Raw genomic sequence first — 19,717 nt, forward strand, 5'->3', positions numbered from 1 at the left:
GCTATCCAGCTTCTCACAATTAGCATCTACGTATTGGGGACGATCCAGGTTGACCGTGTGAGGTATGATAAGCGCATTGTCGGACGTCGCAAGACTCGTCCTCGTCGGATTGAGCGTGAAACATTCTCTTTCTCGCGTGCTATTGCGGTTCCCACCATGCTTGCTTGCCAATGGTGGGACCGCAAGCCCGTACACTACCTAGCCACGGGCCTGGTATGACTGAAGATACTATTTATCGTAATATCAAAGGAGTGGGATCGTCTACAATCAAATAACCAAAGCTTGTAGCGATTACCAGCGCTGGATGGGCGGAGTTGATGGGCACGATCAGCTCCGCCTCCAGTCATACTCGATCCAGACAGCGTTTCGGTTCGCGAAATACTATAAGTCGCTGTTTATGGGCTTTTTGGACTTGGCGTTAGTAAACGCCTACACAATCTACAAGCAAACGTGCATGATCAAACGGCACGTTCCAAAGGCTCGCGGAGACTGGTACCTTACACTTCACAAACAACTACTTCAACTGAACCCCGAAGACTTCGCCGAGCCCGTAGCCCAAACGCCCTCCCCTGCATCGCGCTCACGAAAGCGCCGTCGGCAAGAAGGTCACGCTCACCTCCAGTTTGATGACTGGGTGACGGTGTCGGGTATTCAAAAGCGCCGCCAAAGAGCATGCAAGGTCTGTGCGCTTCTCAAAGGCGAACGCAAGAAGTCGGTCCAGACTACTTATTATTGCGAGGACTGCTCTCAGCCCGACGCAAAGTGCTTCCTTTGCCCAAAGGCACGTCGTACTTACGCTGGTTTGCCCAAGACTTGTTATCAAATCTGGCATGAAGATTTTGAGAGTGGGGCTTCAATTCCTGAGTGTCTGGGCAAGCGCATTGTGCTCCGTCGTGTAGGTAGAATTGGCTCTAGAAATCCCACCCGCCGTGAGCTTCTCGTCACCTCGTACACAATGAGGTGGTTGCTGTGCCCGAATTGAAATACATACGACAGGTTCTGCGTAGCTAAATGTAAATACGCAATCGTCAGCACAGCTCGCCTTGGTGCTAACATCCAATCGGTGTGGTTCATGCGCGGCAGAAATGTTTACCTCACGTCCAATCGCGAGCGTCTGATCGTGCAACAGATCCAAGTCAGTGTCGCAGGTCGGAAAATATCGACCAATCCGGGTGCGACTTAATTGTGTGACGCTTGGGTGTTATTGTAAATTTTGGCATAATTAGGTCGAGTCAGAAAAATAAACAGGTGCGGTCGGTAAGATGGGAGGAAATTGCACGCCTTGAATGAACTTACCGGTTAGGAACCAATAACCGCCTTAATTTAGTTCTTGAAATCGTTTTGAGCCAGTTTCACCGATATATTAGGTTCACGAGTCTTGTCGCAGTTTTTACTGAGCCCAAAAAGTAAACTTCAACCCTTGGGCTAACCGTTTTAAATAGCAACTGTACAAAAGTTGCTCGCAAAAGAGAACCTGTCAATGGTTCTTGCTGAAAATTTGCGCTTCTGTCCTTTCGCATTTGAATTTCGAACCCTAAAATTCTCAGAACCCAGTTCCTGATGCTTAGGGGTTTTAAGTAATTATCGCAGCCGTGGTTCTGGTTAGCTTCTTGGAAACCGCTCATCGGGCGATGTGGCATGGTTGGTTGGTGTAGTTTAGGCTAGCCGCCTCCGCTGCGCTGCGGCAGACTAAAGAGCATTTCGAATTCAAAGCTAAATACATTATTTGTATTACGTGTCCTACCAAGTCCGCGTTTCAAAGATCGCTCCGTACACAATATTGTTGGTGTGCACGTTTCCGTCCTCATCGATGTGAGGATCTGCGGAGGCATCGCTTGGTCGCGATAAGCAACCATGCGCATTCCTTTTAAATATTTAGGTAGCGTCACAACAGAATGTGTTAATCCCTGTATTGGATGCTGGAAAAGTCCCATGCAAGCTTCTACCGGAGATATATACCTCCCAAGCTAATACTAAAGAATTACGTTCTCAATCGCAATTGCCGTTTTATCCCAAGCCTCGTAGACGTTTTTGTAGATGTACTTGATAGTCTTATTCGTGGCTTAAACCTCAATGTTGATGTGACAGCTGAACTTCTGCGACAGGAACGGATTGCTGGGGACCACCCATCGATTGATGGCTGCGTTGTCCTCTACATTTCTCTTTTGGCACAGAATTCCACCCGGACGGCGACCGCACTTGTATGTGGGGTATTTGCCGGGGGCCACCAACGCTTCGTCCGCGAGCGCCTTTGGAAACTTCTCGGAACACCTTTCGTTCTTCATACACGGGCAGTTCCGGCTCGGCTGAGCACAGGGTTCATGCGGCATGTTGTTTTCACCGTATCATACACCTCGGGGTACTTCTCTTAATTCGGGAGCTCCGCGGACACCAGCTTGTCGACGACTTCCTTGGTAACGGGCTTGCCCTGCGGACGCAGGATAAACGGTATGTGGACGTGAGGGAGGCAACGCTTCTGACGTTACTCTACATGGACTCGAGCGGATTGAATCCCAGCTTACCTCATCGATATCCTTGCTAAGAACTTCCAGTATCTTCATCAATCCGCGAGCCGAAATGTCCGGTCGGTCGGATGCCTTCTTCCCACGGCGTAAGTTTTCCTTGATATCAGGCCAGTTCGGGTTACATGGCATCGTAATGAACATGTTAGGGGCTCCTGTTCACGGACGATAGTTATGGCATCGAAAAAGCGTTGGTACATGGAACGGGGACCACTTGTAAACTTTGGAGGTATGATGGTGTCGCGTCCACGCTCACCCGCATCTGGCTCCGCCGACTCATGCTCCGTTTTATTCCCACACCGAGTCCTACATAAGACCGCCTCGTCGTCAGCTGTCTTTCTGCTAATGTCCACAGATTCGCCACGCAACGCGTCTATGAGTACCTTGAGGGCTTACAATCGATACCGGCGTTGGTTCTTCTAGATTAAGCGCGGATATTCTAGTTGGCCTTTGGCCAACACACTATGACTGCGTCAATCGCCCGCCGTGTAGGATGACAAAATTACAAGCTGTTTGTTCGTTAACCCTACTGCTGTCGTTGCCACTAAAACCCTGCAATATGCTTGGGCTTACACTTTTTATTCAACGAAAGTGTGAGGATATATTTTGAGCGAATCATGTGGTTTGTGGAAAACCAACCCTATTGCTTGATTTTACTACAATAATAGCAATAATTTTTGGTAAACTCAAGCAATATGATATAATATGGTGCGAGGTGCGGAGTAAACTCAGCATATAAGCATGTTTTACATTTTACTGTCGGATATTTACTATACAAAATCGAAGTAAATTTTCGGCAGCAATATTTTTAACCCCTAGGACGCGGACGGTTGTACATGTAATATGGTCTTATGTTGTTCAGAACAGCATGTCAATTACTTAGATTCACTATGCCACTAAATTCGCACAGGCGTATCCACGCCCCTTCCCATAAATTGGTCGACTGTTATTGGTCCACGTGTACAAATCTAACAAATTAATTGGTTCATGAAACAGGTGGCTTGATGTGCCGCCAGACTCTCATATTTTGGAAAATATGAATTTCGGTTCCCTTTGCTGTTTTCGCGCCAAGCCACTCATTCTTCGTTTTTGCCAATTCAAGCGCAAGAATGACTTACTTTATGGATTTCAAGTCAGTATGGCCACTTTTACGAAAGGAGGGTTAGACGTGGAAGCCTGCAGCCGGCATCCAGATCCAGTACGTTACCTATTTGTCTACTTTGTTGCACTATACTAATGTACTAACTTGCATAAATGTTTACCTGAAACCAGGAAGCAAAATTAGGTGAGGTAAACGCGGCACTGACTATTTCAACGGCGAGGATGAACTACTGGCGTATGTGTGTCGCGATACAGAGCTGTGCGCACGGCTTAATATCGCGAACGTATGTGTGCGCCCGCCTTCTCAAGCGAGTAAGTAGTATCTCGCTGTTACTATGTGTTTACAAAAATGACTTACTATTTGTATTGAAATTAAGCTCAAAGCACTATAGGCGCTGCTGCGTCAGACTCTCCCACTCCAGTACCTGATCCGCCTGAAATCGAGGCTGCAATTGCGCCAAAGAGAGGTGCTCCTGCATCAGGTAAAACGCCGGCGAAGAAACGTGTGAAACAGACATCTACAGAGCAGAAGGCCGGAAAGCCTTCTACAAAGAAGACGAAGAAGATGGCGATGAAGCAGCTCGACAAAGAGGCAGCAGATCGCCGTCAAGAGCTCTCGTCGTTCGGTAGAGTGTGGGGAGGCGAAAACGCCCAAGGTACCGCTTCGTTTCAGTGCTGGTTCCTACAAAGATCCAACTGGGTATTTGTAGCAAACGATGGACTTCGTGCAGATCCTCAAGAACCTGGTTCCATGAGAACTGACAAGAATGGTATAAGAACCCGATAATATGCTGACGTTATGCTAAGCTGCCACTGTCGTACTGATGTTTCGATAATGCTGACAATGGAGGACAAGATAACGCTGACACGACAGGTATAGTCGACTGTTTCTATGCTGACTTGATCATACGCTGACGTGGTGTGTATACAGAAAATGTTAATGCTGACTTGGTAGTATCTCCTAATACTGACCCTCCAGGTATAGCATTGCTCATTTTTTATATGCTGACGTATATATTTGCTAATTCCAAGTGTGGGTTATTGTAGCTATTGACGATGCCATGAATCTCCAGTCGGACATATGGATGGTGAGGTGGATTTAGTCATCGCCGGTAGCAGCGATGGCGAAAACAGTGAGTACGTTTTCGATGAGAGTGATGGGGATGATTCTGAGTCTGAAGGTGATACTGGCGGCACGACCCGAGACGACGACGGGGTGACGATTCCGGCTGCAACAGTCAGTTCGTCTCAATTTCGAGGAATCGAATTCGCGGTGATGGAAGCCACTGATCAAAACCTCGTTTTGGGAGAAGGTGAAGATTTTCTAGATTCGGACGGAGAAGGGAGTGATGATTTGGTGGAGACCGCGGAAAAATTTGTAGATGAAGATTCCAGCGAAACTGAAGATACAAACGAGTCAGTCGCAGAAGGGGTCAGTCGTATGATCGGCCTTATGAAGCCAGCTGAAATTGATGATATGCGGTTGCGCGTTCAATGTGTGTATTGTTGTTTTTGTTGTGGAGCCACGGAGGGTTTATCTAACGGACATTATGCTGACAGGGTCGTCTGAGATTTATGACAACACCCAACTTGCTGCCATGACACAAGATGACTGGACGGATACAACAACGCCTGTCACTAATGATGCTGGTGTAGACAAGATGTACGACGGGTACTGTGGAGCCTCACAAAGCGTCATAGCTCCTTCACAGTCACCTATCGAACTCTTCTACTATTTCCTGCCCAAATCGTTCTGGCGGCATGTTGCAAGCGAATCTAACCGGTATTGGAAGCGAACGCTTGAAGCACGCCTCGAGAAAATGGTACAGCAAAAAGGGAAGGTGATGTACCGGATTCAGAAGAGTAGAAAAACAGTGAGAAGCGTCTGATGAAATTTGATAAGATTCTGCCGCACGAAGTTGTTCAATGGGCTGGGCTGATGTTGGCCCATGCCATGAGTCCTCGAAAGTCGTTTGAGATGCACTGGAATATGGCCGAGGATGGTGTAATTCCTGCTGGAACATTTGGAAAAGTTATGGCTCGAGACCGTTTTCGGCTCATTACCAGATTTCTGCATTTTACTGACAATAAAGATCCCGCGGCTTTAAGTGATAGGGGCTGGAAAATTCGTTCGGCGCTGGCAACGGTGGAAACTACATTCAAGGAGGGGTATGTATTGGGTTCAAGGGTGGTCATTGATGAAGGTATGTTACCTCGTTCAATCGGCGTAATCCAACACGCATGTACATGAAGGACAGGCCTCATAAGTGGGGAACCAAGTGCGTAATGACGTGCTACGCCGAGTCGGGCTACTGCAAAAGGTAATGCTGACATAGTAACGATAATTTATTGAAGCTGTGCTGACTTAGAATATATTGTTTGATTGATGACAGAGTTGAAGACGACGTTGGGCGAAAGAAGGACAAGGAGGGTGCTCAATCGATGGAGACAAAGAGCGGCCCGGCGGTTGTCATACGAAATATTGCGACTGTTTTCCGTGGACTCCATTACCAAGGAAGGCGCCTCGTGGTTGCAGATCGGTTTTATACTTCTGTGTCGCTAGCGCAACAACTGCGGACTACGGGCTTCAATTTCGTTGGGACTATACAAAAGAATCGAAAAGGGTGGTGCATAGGGGTTGAGTTTCCTTTCAAGAAGCGACCAGCAAACTTTAGAAGGAGTTCCTTCAAAATGGCGATTGCTAAAAGCAATCCGGGTCTAGTGGCACTGGGCTGGGTTGATAACAGATCGGTTTACTTCCTGGCATCCCAAGTTGGAACAGAGATGACGAGTGTTCAGCGCCGTGAAAAAAGTGGAGAGCAGAGCACTGTTCCATGCCCGGGGATTGTTACAGAATACCAGCGCTTCATGGGTGGTGTTGATCGCGATGATTAATTGCGACTTCAGTCGTACGCTATGCAATTACCAGCAAGGTAAATGCTATCCTGACAATATCAACTTATGGTCTCTAATTTATGCTGTTCTGTATACCAGATTTCAGAAATACTATAAGAGTCTCTTCCTTGGACTATTAGACATGGCCATGATGAACGCGTACATTGTACATTCGCTGTTGTGAAAGAAACAGAGCAAGAAGAAGATGTCGCATTACGTGTTCTTGGCAAGAATACACAAACAGCTTATCCTCCAAACACAGACAGTATTTACAGGGACAACGGGATTTGCTCGACCTACTACTACAATTACGGAACAAGTTACTGTACATGGCGGGCATGCACTAATTCAAACGGAATATACGCGCATGAACAGCGGTGTCCAGAGGCTGAGACAGCGCCAGTGTAAAGTCTGCTCCTGCTACAAGCCTGAAGGTAAGCGGCGTGGGGGGACATCGACATTCTATTGCCCAAAGTGTTCGGTGGACAAGAAGGGTGTGGTGACGCTTTGCAACAACGTCCGAGGGCATCCAGCAAACGAAGGAATGACGTGTGCACAGATATGCCATATCCTGTGGCAGAATGGTGAGGTTTCGCCAAAGGAGAGTCACATTCGGGACCGTAGTCTTGCCAACCCGTAACTAACCTTGTCAATGCATGTACCTTCACAATCTCAACCATTTATTGGCACCGTATCTGCACACGCATTCGCCTCTGTTAGCCCTCGCTTGTCCATCCAGTTACTGGCACCATACCGCTACAGTTTGCACCGCTGCTTGGGGTCTAGTTGGGGGAAGGAGGAAACTGTTTTCTGTGATGCGTGTGCTGTGGTTGTCTCCAAATGTAGAGCTTGCATAGAATGACCAGGAAACAGTTGATTAAATCCGCTGATCACACCATCCCCTTTTGCGGGATAATTATCAAGGAGGTTAGCTACATTCGTTGCTAAGAAAGTGCATTGTTTACCTTGAATTAATTATTACATATTTTAACGAACTTATTTTCTTATACCCCCCCCCGGAGAGTATAAGCACTTTTCGTAGCCTATCCGTGTCACACCTCCGCGTCCAAGGGGTTAAGCAGATGCGCCTCATATTCCCAAACGGACATTGTGAGTTAGTTTTCGCGCCACCCTAACTTGCCTCCTGTCCATTCGTCCGTCACACAGACCGCTAGTTTTCCCGCCACCTAAACTTGCCGCCTGTCGATTCATCCGTCAATCGGTCAGTCGTTTTCCTTTCTTGCTGCGTTTTTCTACCTTTTCGCATGGCCACACTTGGCATTTCCAATACATTGGTTCCATCTTACCGACCGCGCCTATCTATCTGCTTTCTCTTATCTATTCTCAAAATACAAAAAATGCCAAATCACGGGCATTGTTAACTCGTATCATGATTGGGCAATATGCGTCGCCTCCCTATTCATTCAAAACACAAAATTGGATTTCCGAGTGACGGTGCGGCGAGGGCATGGTGCGCTGGCTGTAAAATAACCGTAGGGTAGTTTTAGCTGTATATGCATGTCTGAACGGTCGTACATTTTCAAGCGAGACCTCTCTGGATACAGTATGAGGCTTTCAAAAAAAGACTCCAAAAAGTACCATGACAGTTATTAACGATGGTAATCAGGTTGGGGTGGTTGTGGCTGGGAGCGTCTACCCCCATACACGTGCCTAGGGGGTCTAGACCCACCGGGAGTGTCCATGCTCCAAAGGCGAGTGGCGCGTGCTGCCAATTGGCCAAACCAAAGTTGCAGCCACATGCGGAATAGTCGTTACAGTCCTGCAATACAGAAGTGATCTTATAATGCGAGCCTCCGCATTAAAACACACTTTGCGAGAGCGCTTCTAAAGGAATGTAGCAGTCGCTCTTACAAGAGCAAGAAGCCCACACGCAAGTGCGAGGACAGCTCAAAAACAAGAAATCAAGAAAAAAAAACACTTTCAAAAACATGTGTGACCCACGCTCCTGTACCCTTTAAAACCATAGCATTAGAATTGACGTGTTTAGAGCATTTTCGAAACTGTGTGAGTACTGTGAGAATCCGGGTTGTTCTCGGATGCCCTGAGCATACTACTGACATTTCTGAAGGGCTGGATGCTATCGAATAGACCTGGGCAACCGCGCAACAGGGCTGAGGCAACAGCTTTGACGTAACCAAGAGATAACAGCACGATGCGGCGTCTGAAATACCATGAACAGCTGCTTCGTCACTAGCCGTGGAAGGTAATTTTGACCCGCGGAACGTCGGCTGAGGGCTGAAACACATCGGCCAAAGAGAGGGCCTAAGCAAGAGCTGACTAGACCAACAAGTTTCCTGGCGTGGCGATACCCCTAAACTGCTTGTAATCCGAGGAGCCGGGATAGGAATGACAGTGGTGTGTTTTATTAAAAAGTGCCTTCTAAATTAGTACTGGGCGGTTCTAACCGAGCACCACGATGCTTAAGCTACCGTGTTCATTATTGGTGCTTATAGCTTCGAAAAAGCCGTAGCATAGTTCCCAGTGCACTTAGCCTTTCAAACCTAATCCCCATTTGACTATGTTCCATATGTGTCAGGCGGCCGATCATGTCAGGATACGACATCATGACAAGGTCCGCGCGGTAAAGAGCCAACAACTGTGTAGCAAAACGCTGGTGCATACTTAACTGAACTAATTGTGTCTAATGACTAGAATTACCCGCGAGGAAATAGAGCGTGTATACCGAGCTCGGCGGGAGCACGATTTATCAACTCCACTGGAACCAAGTAAAGAAAGGTTGCTTCGTAGGCAAATGCTTCGTAAACAAAGGATGTGTAAAGCAGAGGCGCGAAATATCAAGGCAATCCAGGAGTTCGAGCAGCTCGACTTACCTCAAGTCCACGTATCTACCGAATCCGGACAGAAAAGCGTACCAGGTCCTGTTGTAGAGCGTGAGGAGAAGACAGAAGAAGACAGAAGAAGATGATTCTGCGGAGCATCGATTACAATATGAGGAGGATACGCGTCGCGAGGGGCAACACGAGACCCCCGAGTTTCAGACTGGAATGTCAGGACCTATGGTCGTCGATAGCGCAGCCGCTACACGTGCGTGTGATGCAGAAAGAGCCCGCGCCAATCGAGCTGCTATGACGAGCTCAGAAAACCGACGGGCAGGAGAGAAAGACGCAGAGAGGAAGCGCATTCAGGGAGCTAACAGATGCGAGTCCCAGGATATTCGAGACAGCTGTATCAAGAACCTACGCGCATTAATACACTCTTGTGTGTACGGGTTGTGCGTCAACATCACGCGGTCAATCTATTCAATAACGGTGCGATGGAGACCTTGGGTCAAGTTCATACGGCTTCTCACACGTGCATCCATATCTGAGTCGTTAAAGAAAATTTGGGCATATATCGAGCGGCCGCTGGTAGGAGGTAGAAACAATCCCATGCGTTGGCACACTGTCCTTTGCACACGGAAGTTGTAGACGCAATTTCGAGTCACGCTTTCGTTGATATTGAGCGGCTGAGATTGCGAAGCTCCTATGAACGTAAGCGCGAATACGTTGTTGTAGACTCGAATTGATCGCATGAAGGTCGGGGTTTGGAACAGTGCTAGAAGGGTTGGTCGCGAGGATGGAACGAACGCCAGTCCGTTACGACAGCAGCGTTCATCTGTCTCTTCGGGAAACTTTTAAGTGTTGCACTAGTGACAAACCCGCTCGTTCTCCCGGCTGTCGTCCGTGTAAACGCGTGAAGTAGTGACGACCCCCGGAAACTCTGGAAGGGTAAAAATATTCGTGGTATGCCGAGACCGACTGCGGAACCGCTCTTTGTTTCTTGTCGCAGCTCCCTTCGATCTTCCACCATGGATTCTCTGTGAGCTCTGGGAGCGGCTGCGTTCAGTTCACTCTCTGCTTGACGCTGCTCATCCGCCATGCTACTTTTGCGGCCTCTCCGCGAAGCTGTATTTTGATCGCGCTCTGTTTGACGCTGCTCATCTGGCATGCCCTCCCTGCGAACTTCGTCTTCCACAGCATCACCAATCCTTGCATTTTTACTGTCCTCCTCTATTCTTATAGCACTGCGGTTGGGGTGCGCGTCGCGGCTAAATTATCGATGAACTGAGGCCCATACGACCGGGTTGGACCCTCGCTTGTTCGGTATTTCGTCCGCGTGGTTGGGAGGCGTACGCAGCAGCCACAAGCGAGCACGAGCGGGGCCGTGCGGCAGGGAAAGACGTAGATGACTATGATTCATCATTAGTCCTGAGTAATTTCCTCCCAGAGGGGGGTCACCTTAAGCGGCGTCTACACGTTACACGAAATGCGAATCCGGGTACGCATAGCATCCCAACGGCATTAGAGGTGGCGGCCGTTGTGTTCGACACAAAAACGGCTGAGCATCGGGGTATAATCCTACATACGATCGGCTGAGGTTTTAAGTGCAGCTTTGAGACGAGCGATGCCTATATCCCGCTGCTGTAGCCACAATCGTTTCCGTACGGGGAGCATGGCTGGACTTACGATTTCCCGTACGTTGGTAATCCCGTTTTTGGTGACCCGGGTATGTCTACCAGCAAGCAGCGATCTTCCTGAAGTTAGCGTTCGTTTCCAGTCAGGCCAAGCTTCAAGTTAAGGGTTTGTGTTTTGGTCTGTTCCCTATTTTAAGGATATTCGGGTATTGGATTTCCAATATTAGAGAGATCAGTGCCGACCGTATATCGCAGATAGCTTATAGCGAATTATTCTCAGGCACCGCGGTACATGAGTCAAGAAGACTAGGCAACCTTCCGCTGTTGGTGCCACGAGATATTGGAGAGAGAATGCGAGAGAGAGTGAAAGAAAGCGAGTGAGGGGGATGATAATTAATAGAGATCAGCACTCGGTCTCAGTGTTGACATGTTGACTAGCTAGCATGATTAGTAAAGATGGTTCGATACTGAAATCGGCAAAACGAAGTCTTTGAGGGCGTTTCTGCTGTTTAGCGTTGTTAACGCAATGCTTTTATAGAGCGTTTTTGCTGATTAAGAAAAGAAGATAATTAGCTTATAATTCGCAACGTATGTAGAGCCACATTTTTCTTTGCAGACCAATTTTTCTTCTAATAAAACGTTTCTCGTTTTGTACCCTATAAACGTTTTTTTAGACATGCTACTACGTAAAGTTGTACACTTCGTGTTTGGGTGTTTTAAAAACAAATGATCGAGTGTACTGAGACAGCTAAGTTTGACTAATAATAATTTTCATCGATCCTTTTGAAACACAGTACGGGATGGCGTATATATCATCCGGCACTACTAAAACCAGCTTAGGTATGCCTGGAGCACATATAAGGCCTGCCGCGTCTGCATCTCGTCACGCAGGAAGGCCAGGCGCCAACGTAGCAGCTTCTTGCCCTCCTCGTCAAAGTATCCCGTGCACAGAGTGCTCATCTCAACGACGCGGACCAGGACTACCTGTACTTGGCCACCTCATTAAAGCGCGAGACTGTACGGTCCTCGTCTGTCTTCGACTGGACAGCCTTAGCAAAGAGTGTTTTCATCTTACAGCGGGTGTTAATAGTCACGATACCCCCCGTCTTGACGATACGTGAGCTAGGAGCATCCACTTCATCTTCCGGCTTTTCACCGTCTTGTCACCCCAACATCACCAACTTCCCATCCATCCACCGCAACGTCCTCCTCGTCTTTCTTTTCAACTTCTTTCTTCGCTTCAAACGCAGCTGGAACAAACGTTGGATGTACATCGTCTTTACGTGCTGTCTGGGGGTAGAAAGGGGATTACTTGGGGGCACAATGGGCTTGCTACGCTTCTTAATCAGCTCCAAATGGAGCGAAGACTACCAGAGCGCACGCGAGGCAGTCGACAGAGTACAGTGGCTCCTCTAAGCTCTCATCACTTTCCTTCACCTTGACACTGTTAGGCTGCTCATCGATAACTCGACACCGACAGTTGTGGACTACATTCGGTGCCGAATCCGAGTTAATTGCTGTTATGCGGAGTGCCAGATTCGAGCCAGGCAGTACAAACGAGCAAAATGGTCTTTGCCTTCGGTTATTGGTACAGGGTACGAGCCACGTTTCTCGCCGGACCGCATGCTGAATTGGAAGGCTGGACCGCCCAGGCCTTCCACTTGTGCTTAGTTGCCACAGGAACTGATCGTGATACTGGTAGAATGTGGCTTTATCTCCACGCTACCCGATATTGATGGAGAATGTTTAGCTAGTCATCAAAATAGTTCTTACTAAAGCAGATCATGTTGTGTAGTCGTCGCGATCTTACATTTAAAACTTCTCATATTTATGGGGTAGTCTCCATCAATATCGATCAAGCAGAGGTGCGAGTGCAACTTTTTACATATAATACTATTGTCTACACCCCCAGGCAACTACTTTAAGCTCTCTATCCCTAGTGCCCATTTAATCGCCCACAGAAACTCGGCCCTTACAAATTTCAAGCCAGCCAAAAAAAACAAATGTTTTATGTTACATAGTTTTTGTATTGGGTCGATGGTATAATGTTTACCGTTTAATTAATCAATTTTACCGCCTCAAAAAACTTATTCATGCTTCTATTTCGAAAGTAGCACTGTTATCCATTTAACGAACTGATCTATGTATGCACTCTGATTGTAAACACACTGATCATGGTTTCTGTGCGTACTGAGATGGCTGTGCCGTTTTAGCTCACTTATCTATTTAAATTGGCACTAAGCAAATCCACCAACTGCATTGTACTGAGCTAATATAATGCAGGTCAATATCAAAAACCTACATATCTTGAAAAGGGAGACCTGAAAACTCAAACGCAACATTCTTCCTTTTTCAAAAGCTACTCCGATTATAGGTCGCAACTTTCTAGCTGACGACAGCAGATTGGAGAGTGCGTCACCCGCAGACTTACCCAGGCGGCAGGCATAACACACTTGTTTTGCTTGCGTAGCTTTTAGCACAGCGGCGAAGTTTTCTCTTCCACTTCAGTTTCGTTGGCTTTTGTTGAGCCACCAAGCGTGTGGTGTAGAAGTGCCAGCTGCGCGACATCTAGTAGCGCTTTATCTGGCATGACGTTTGATAAACGGGGTGCACCTCTGTGACTCATTTCCATCTTCGCTCTGTAGTCCAAATCAGCGCGAGCAAGTGCAATGGGATCCCACAGAGATGAAGCCATCTCCGCCAGCTTGCTCACAATAACCTCGACTCCGGGAAGCACAGGTAGCATTGCAGCACCCCCAGTATTCTTCTCGGAAAGCACCCACGGTCGTAAGGAGCGAATGCATAACGTGAATGCGTCGACACGCTGTGAAGCACCAGCATCAGTCACGGATTGCTTTGACATTTGCGACTTCCGCTGCCGACTAGACCTAGTTTGTGTTGTTGGTTCAGCTCCGTGCGATTTCAAAACATTCGGAGCAGTAGAAGGCGTTTGTTCTTCGCCTTTCACCGCTGGTTCTACTTCCACTTGTTCCCACCGAATGAATCGATCTTCCTTTTCTCGCAGACTCATGTAAACGCGGATCACGTCGCCCGGAAGTTTTTTACTCAACGTGTTTTTTTCAGAAAACACAAACGAAGGGTGCATCTTCACCGTCGCAGACTGCGGATAGCCAGTGTCATGGTGTGTAATGTTTTTCACTTGAACCAAAATCAGCGAAGCCTCTCGCTTTTCTCGGTGAAAAATGGGAAGCAGCAGGTCTGCTCCCCACTGATTTCGTGGGAGAATACCAGCGGCACGTCGCCCCAGCAAAACCCACAACATGTTCTCCGTCGGCTCAGAAAAAAGCTGCACAAAATGGCAGAAGCCCACCTGCCAGTCATCCCACTTCGATTGCCAGCTGTCGTAAATAGCCCTTGTCTGTTTGTTTGCCTTCTTTTGTCTCAACATCTTGATATTTGGATCCCCACCAACTAGCGCTTTCATAAAGAGCTTCACGCTTACAAATTGCCCCATAAATTGACAAGAGCGGTGGGTCAGTGACTTGTTCTCCTTTTTCACCACACATGAATCCATCGCTATAAGCAGGATAATACGTGCGATTACTTCACCAATACTACCGGTGTCCAGCGTCTCGTTCAAAAGCAGTTTTTTCAGCTGCGGCAAGATGCAGTCGGCCAATGCCGCGTTGTTATCGTACCATACCTTTGTCGCTCCCAGTGCCAGCACCGGATCCGATGCGTAGCTGAGTAAACGTCCATCGTTTTCATAGTTCACGTAAGCCAGAATTGCCATAAAATCGGACACCACTCGAGACGCCATTGTTGAGCTAGCATACGGCCGCAGCCCAAGCCGACACAGCATGGAAGAAACTCCGAACATGGTCGCTTCTTGGTAACTTGCCGGTCTGCGTGGGTTTTTCCCTAGCAGCATCTTTCGCGACGCAAGCTTGAGGACACTTGTGGTCGCTGGTTCGACTTTATTGTATTTTCTCATCGACGCCTCAAATGTGCTCTTCCAGAGCGGTCGGCCCATCAACAGAAGCTTCCTCCAAGCATCTGTCTCGTTACTCGTGCAAACAGCAAGTTTGTAGGCGTCTATCTCATTTGTGAGTAGAGCATGCTTCCAGTGGATATCCATGGTGTGCCCAAGCACAAACGGTGGGAATAGCGTGAGAGGCTTGTGATGTTCCGTTCGAGTTGATGACTCTGCTGCCAGCGAAGGCGTGAAATCTGATACCGTTGAATGCGTGTCTACCAAGACAGCCAAAACACCAGCATTTCGTTGGCGCTTGGCAATTCTCGCGTTTGCTTTCCTAAGAGCGTGGCGTAACATCCGGAACTTATTCGTTGCACCTGAAGTCTCCGTGAGCAGTGTCCTAGCTTCATCGATAGCCAAAACTACCAGTCCTTTGCCTTCCGCAGTCTCCATAGGGTTGTCGCATTCCTGCTCAACTTGAGCCCCCTTTAAAGCTGTTTCTACATCCAGATCGGCGTTTGGGTTCGAAAACAGCTCCTTCCATTCTGTACCGACGTCCTCCCATTTCTTTTGAGCGTAGAATGATATTGCCTCAAGGCAGGATGTCAGCCCCATTTCAGTTTGGTTGCTACCGAATAGCCACTTTTGAAGACATTCGGTCGCTTTCGGATACCCAGTCGATGGCCCAAGACGCGTGCAGGTGTACAGCACTCGCATCGTTCCTTGAGTTTCAGCGCTCGTCATCAATGACAGCTCACGAAGCAGACGGCTCTTGCCGAACCCAGAGCTCTGCACGATCGCAACATACGGCGACATATAGAGTTGAGGATTTGGCGCGTATTCACCCCAACAACGCTCCACGTATGCCCGGAAGCTGACGCACGTGTCTCCACGATACGCAAGCCGTGTGAATGCGATTTCCAGTTGCTCATCCAGCTCTGGGTTGGTTTCTTTGGCTGGTGTGAGCTTTCCAGAGCGTATCACGTTCGTGACTTCTTCGACGACTTCTTTGGCTACTTCGACTGCAACGGGATACGAAACACTCGCGTTGTTTCTGTACTCTTCCATTATCCACGGCACAATCGCATTGCTGATAAAGCCATGCGAATTCAGTTGACAGGCCTCAGTCAAAACGTCTTCGTCATCGCGACTCATTCCATAGGCCTGCTGCTGTAGGCCTGTTAGGGGGAGCTTGGCTTGTAAGCGAGGAAACACGATATTACTTGACCTGGGTAATGCTGGTCAATGTCGCATCGCTGTTGCCGCTTGTCTACCATAACCAGGTTGCAAGTAGTTAGGGATAGATGGACACAGACGAGCAGCCACGTGCTTGCGCGTTGATTACAGTACCTGCAATGGGCTGCTGTCTGCGCTAGGCATCGAGGCGTCTGAACTGTCCGAAGACATGTTGCTGCAACCTTGCCTTTTCGAAAATGACTCTTGCGCGCTTTCAACGTCACGGGGATGGGTACTTTGTCCAAGCAAATTTGTTGCCGCAACATCGTTGGGTGGCATTAGAGAAAATAACTGGTTTCCCTTTTGGTTTAACCAGTGACAAGTTGCGGTAACTCTGCAGATGTCCATTCGTAAACAGTCATCACCCTGGAGTCACCCCGCAGAATACGTCCATGCTGCAAGTTGTTCGGTTAATTTAGTGTCAATTTTAGAAAAGCACATTCCCACGAGAAATTACGTGCACTGCAACCACAACCAATATCCAATTGTAAAATGGAGGTGTTAACATGGCTTACCAGAGTACTTCGAAGTGCGCCTAGAAAACCAGGCAAAGATGAAACATCCCTCTTTTTTTCTCTCGATAGAGACCTTGTTTTTTATTCTCTCGTTCTCGCAGTGTTTCAATTGTCGGCATATAACTGTAGCTACTAGTGCATATTGCGCTTCTGTCCATCCACGGTGGAAATGCTCGAAATAACGGTCGAGTCACGATTCTTTTCGTGACTTCGTGCGTCGTTTGCCCCGTCAACACAAGCTTTAGATGGGTGCCCGCTTCCCATCACCTTTTACAGAACCACCAAACGTCGCGTGCAAAAGTGCTTGCCGTGAGATACTCAGTAGCGTTTCATCCGGCATTTCCTGGGATACTCGTGGTTCAACGCAGTGCTTCATCTCCACTTCTGCTCTGTAGTCTAAATCACCGCATACAAGAGCAACGGGGTCCCAAAGAGGCGAGATCATCTCGGCCAGTTTGCTCACAATTTCAGTGGCATCAGGAACAACAGGTAGCAGCGTATCTCCAGTTTTCTTCTTTGAAAGCAACCAAGGCTGCAACGAACCAAAGCAAAGCGTGAACGCATTCACAGTTTCTACAGCCGCGGCGTTGGTCGGCGATTGGTCTTGAAGTTGATTTCCATGTTTTCTCTGCTCATTGGACACAACCTGCGTTGCCGGTGCTGTAGAAACGCTACATTCTTCCGTGAAAATGGGGTCGCTGCCATTCTGGTCTTTCATCTCCTTGACTGCACTAAATGCCACCTTCTCGTATTGAATAAACGGGTCGTGTAGCTCTCGCACACTCATGCAAATACCGACCACGTCACAGGGTAATTTTTCGCTCAATGTGTTTCCCGAAGAAAACACCTTGCAAGGATAAGACACTATCGTTTCGCTGGCGTAATCTATTGTATCCTTCACTTGAACTAGAATCAATGACGCCTCTCGCTTTTCACGGTGAAAAATCGGGATCACGAAATCTACGCAACTTTGGTTACGAGGGAAAACCCCACCGGCTCGACGTCCCAATAACACCCACAGCATATCCTCTGTTGGCTCGGAGAATAGCTGAACGAAATGGCAGAACCCTAACTGCCAGTCTGCCCACTTGGACTTCCAGTTAATGAATGAATCATTTGCTCTTGCGTCGTCTGTTGGTTGTCCCCTCGTCTTTAATATCGGGTCAGGACCAACTAGTGCTTTGATGAAGAGTTCTAGACTTACGAATTGGCCCATGAACGGGCAATTACAATGGTTTTGTGCCGATATTTCAGCCTCTACCACACAAGAATCCATCACGAGAAGCAGAACAATGCGAGCAATTACCTCGTCAACACCACAAGTATCCAGCATCTCGTTCAGAAGCAACTTCTTGAGCTGCGGCAGGATACAATTCGCCAATGCAGGCTTACAGTTGTACCACACCTTCGTCGCTCCCAGCGCCAGCACCGGATCCGACGAGAAACTACTCAAACATCCATCACTTTCATAATTCAGGTAAGCTAGAATCGCCATAAAGTCGGCAACGACGCGAGGCGCCAGGGACGAGCTCGAATGGGGACGCAATCCAAGTCGACACAGCATTGAAGCCACTCCAAACATTGTCGTTTCATCGTAACATATCAGGGAAAGTGTGTCTCTTCCTAGTAACATTCTCTGCGCTGCAAGACTGAGGACTCTTTCGACCGCTTTTACTTCGCTGTTGTATTTCTTCATTGACGCGTCAAATGTGCTCTTCCAGAGCGGTCGACCCATCGAAACAAGATGCTTCCAGGCCTCATTCTTATCACCAATACACACAGCATCTTTGTAAGCAGAAGTCTTGTTCATTTTCACAACATCCTTCCAGTAGACATCCATCGTATGACCAAGCACAAACGAAGGAAACTGAGCATTGCTATCGTCGGGTCGCATCGAAATCCGTCCCGATGATGCTTTCGGCTGTGAGATTTCTAGGCTTGTATCGACCAAGACGACAGCAAACACCCCAGCATTTGGGTGGTATCTCTGGATGCCTTGGTTTGCACTCTTTAGCGCACGTTGCAGCATACGGAGCTTATTATGGCCACAGCGAGTCCTCACGAGGAGTGACCTGGCTTCATCGATAGCGAGTATCACCAGCTTTTTATTCCCCTCAATCTCCATCTGTTTTCTGCATTTCCGTACTCGCTCAGCTTTATTCAACGCCTCGATTGCATCGTTATCACTGGTCGTAAACAATTCCAGCCATTCTACACCGACACTCGCCCAATTCTGTTGAGCGTAGTAGAATATTGTCTCCAGACACGACGTCATCCCCGCAAGAGTCTGGTAATCACCAAAAAGCCAATTTCGGAACCCTTTCGTCGCTTCTGGAACCCCACTCGACTGACCCACCCGCGTACAAGTGTAGAGCACCCGCATCGTTCCATGAAGCTCAGCACTCGTAAGCAAAGACAGCTCCCGTAATAGCCGACTTTTACCAAATCCGGAGCTCTGTACGATTGACACATACGGCGCCTTATAGTCACCTGGGTGTCCTGTGTATTGCTTCCAGCACCGCTCGACGTATTGGCGAAATAATATGTGCGCGTTTCCACGATACTGGAGTTGCGTAAATGCAACCTCCAGTAGGTCCCACAGCTCTAAGTTGTGTGTTGTTTTTAGCGATGGATTGATCACTGCACTTATCGCAGCCTTGACTTCTTCAGCTGTTTCTTTGGCGACCTTGCTAGCAACAGGAAATGAAACAATTGGATCGTGTTTGTACTCGATCATTATCCACGCTACAAGGGCGTATTGGACGAAGCCGTGTCCGTCCTGATAGCAGCTCTGCTTCATAGTATCTTCATCTTCGCGAGTCATTTCGTGCGCATACTGCGGTAGGGTTGCTCCCGGAAGATTGCCTAGTAAACGAGGGTACACAACGCGGCTCACGATCTGAGTCGTGCTAGCAGGAGCAGCTTTGTTCGTCTTCAGTAGCCAGGGATTAATAGCACGAAGTTAGCGAGATATGGTCGAGATGAGCTAGCGCGTAGCTTACTGTACCTGCACCAAGCCGCTTTCTGTGCTTTGCATCGACGCGTCCAACGACATCAGGAAAAGGGAATGCTGAGA

The 19,717-nt window shown here is 48.2% G+C and overlaps 1 protein-coding gene across 1 annotated transcript; it reads right to left on the reverse strand.

The window, feature by feature from the left end:
• Positions 1–14,394: 14,394 nt before the first annotated feature.
• On the reverse strand, positions 14,395–14,776 carry PITG_14733 (uncharacterized protein; the record flags this gene model as incomplete). Its single annotated transcript, XM_002898565.1, has 2 exons — positions 14,395–14,404; positions 14,457–14,776. 2 exons carry the CDS (start codon positions 14,774–14,776, stop codon positions 14,395–14,397), a joined length of 330 nt encoding a protein of 109 aa, XP_002898611.1.
• Between the last annotated feature and the right edge of the window lie 4,941 nt (positions 14,777–19,717).

Source organism: Phytophthora infestans, genomic scaffold, assembly GCF_000142945.1.
Source record: "Phytophthora infestans T30-4 supercont1.36 genomic scaffold, whole genome shotgun sequence".
NCBI classification, from domain to species: domain Eukaryota; phylum Oomycota; class Peronosporomycetes; order Peronosporales; family Peronosporaceae; genus Phytophthora; species Phytophthora infestans.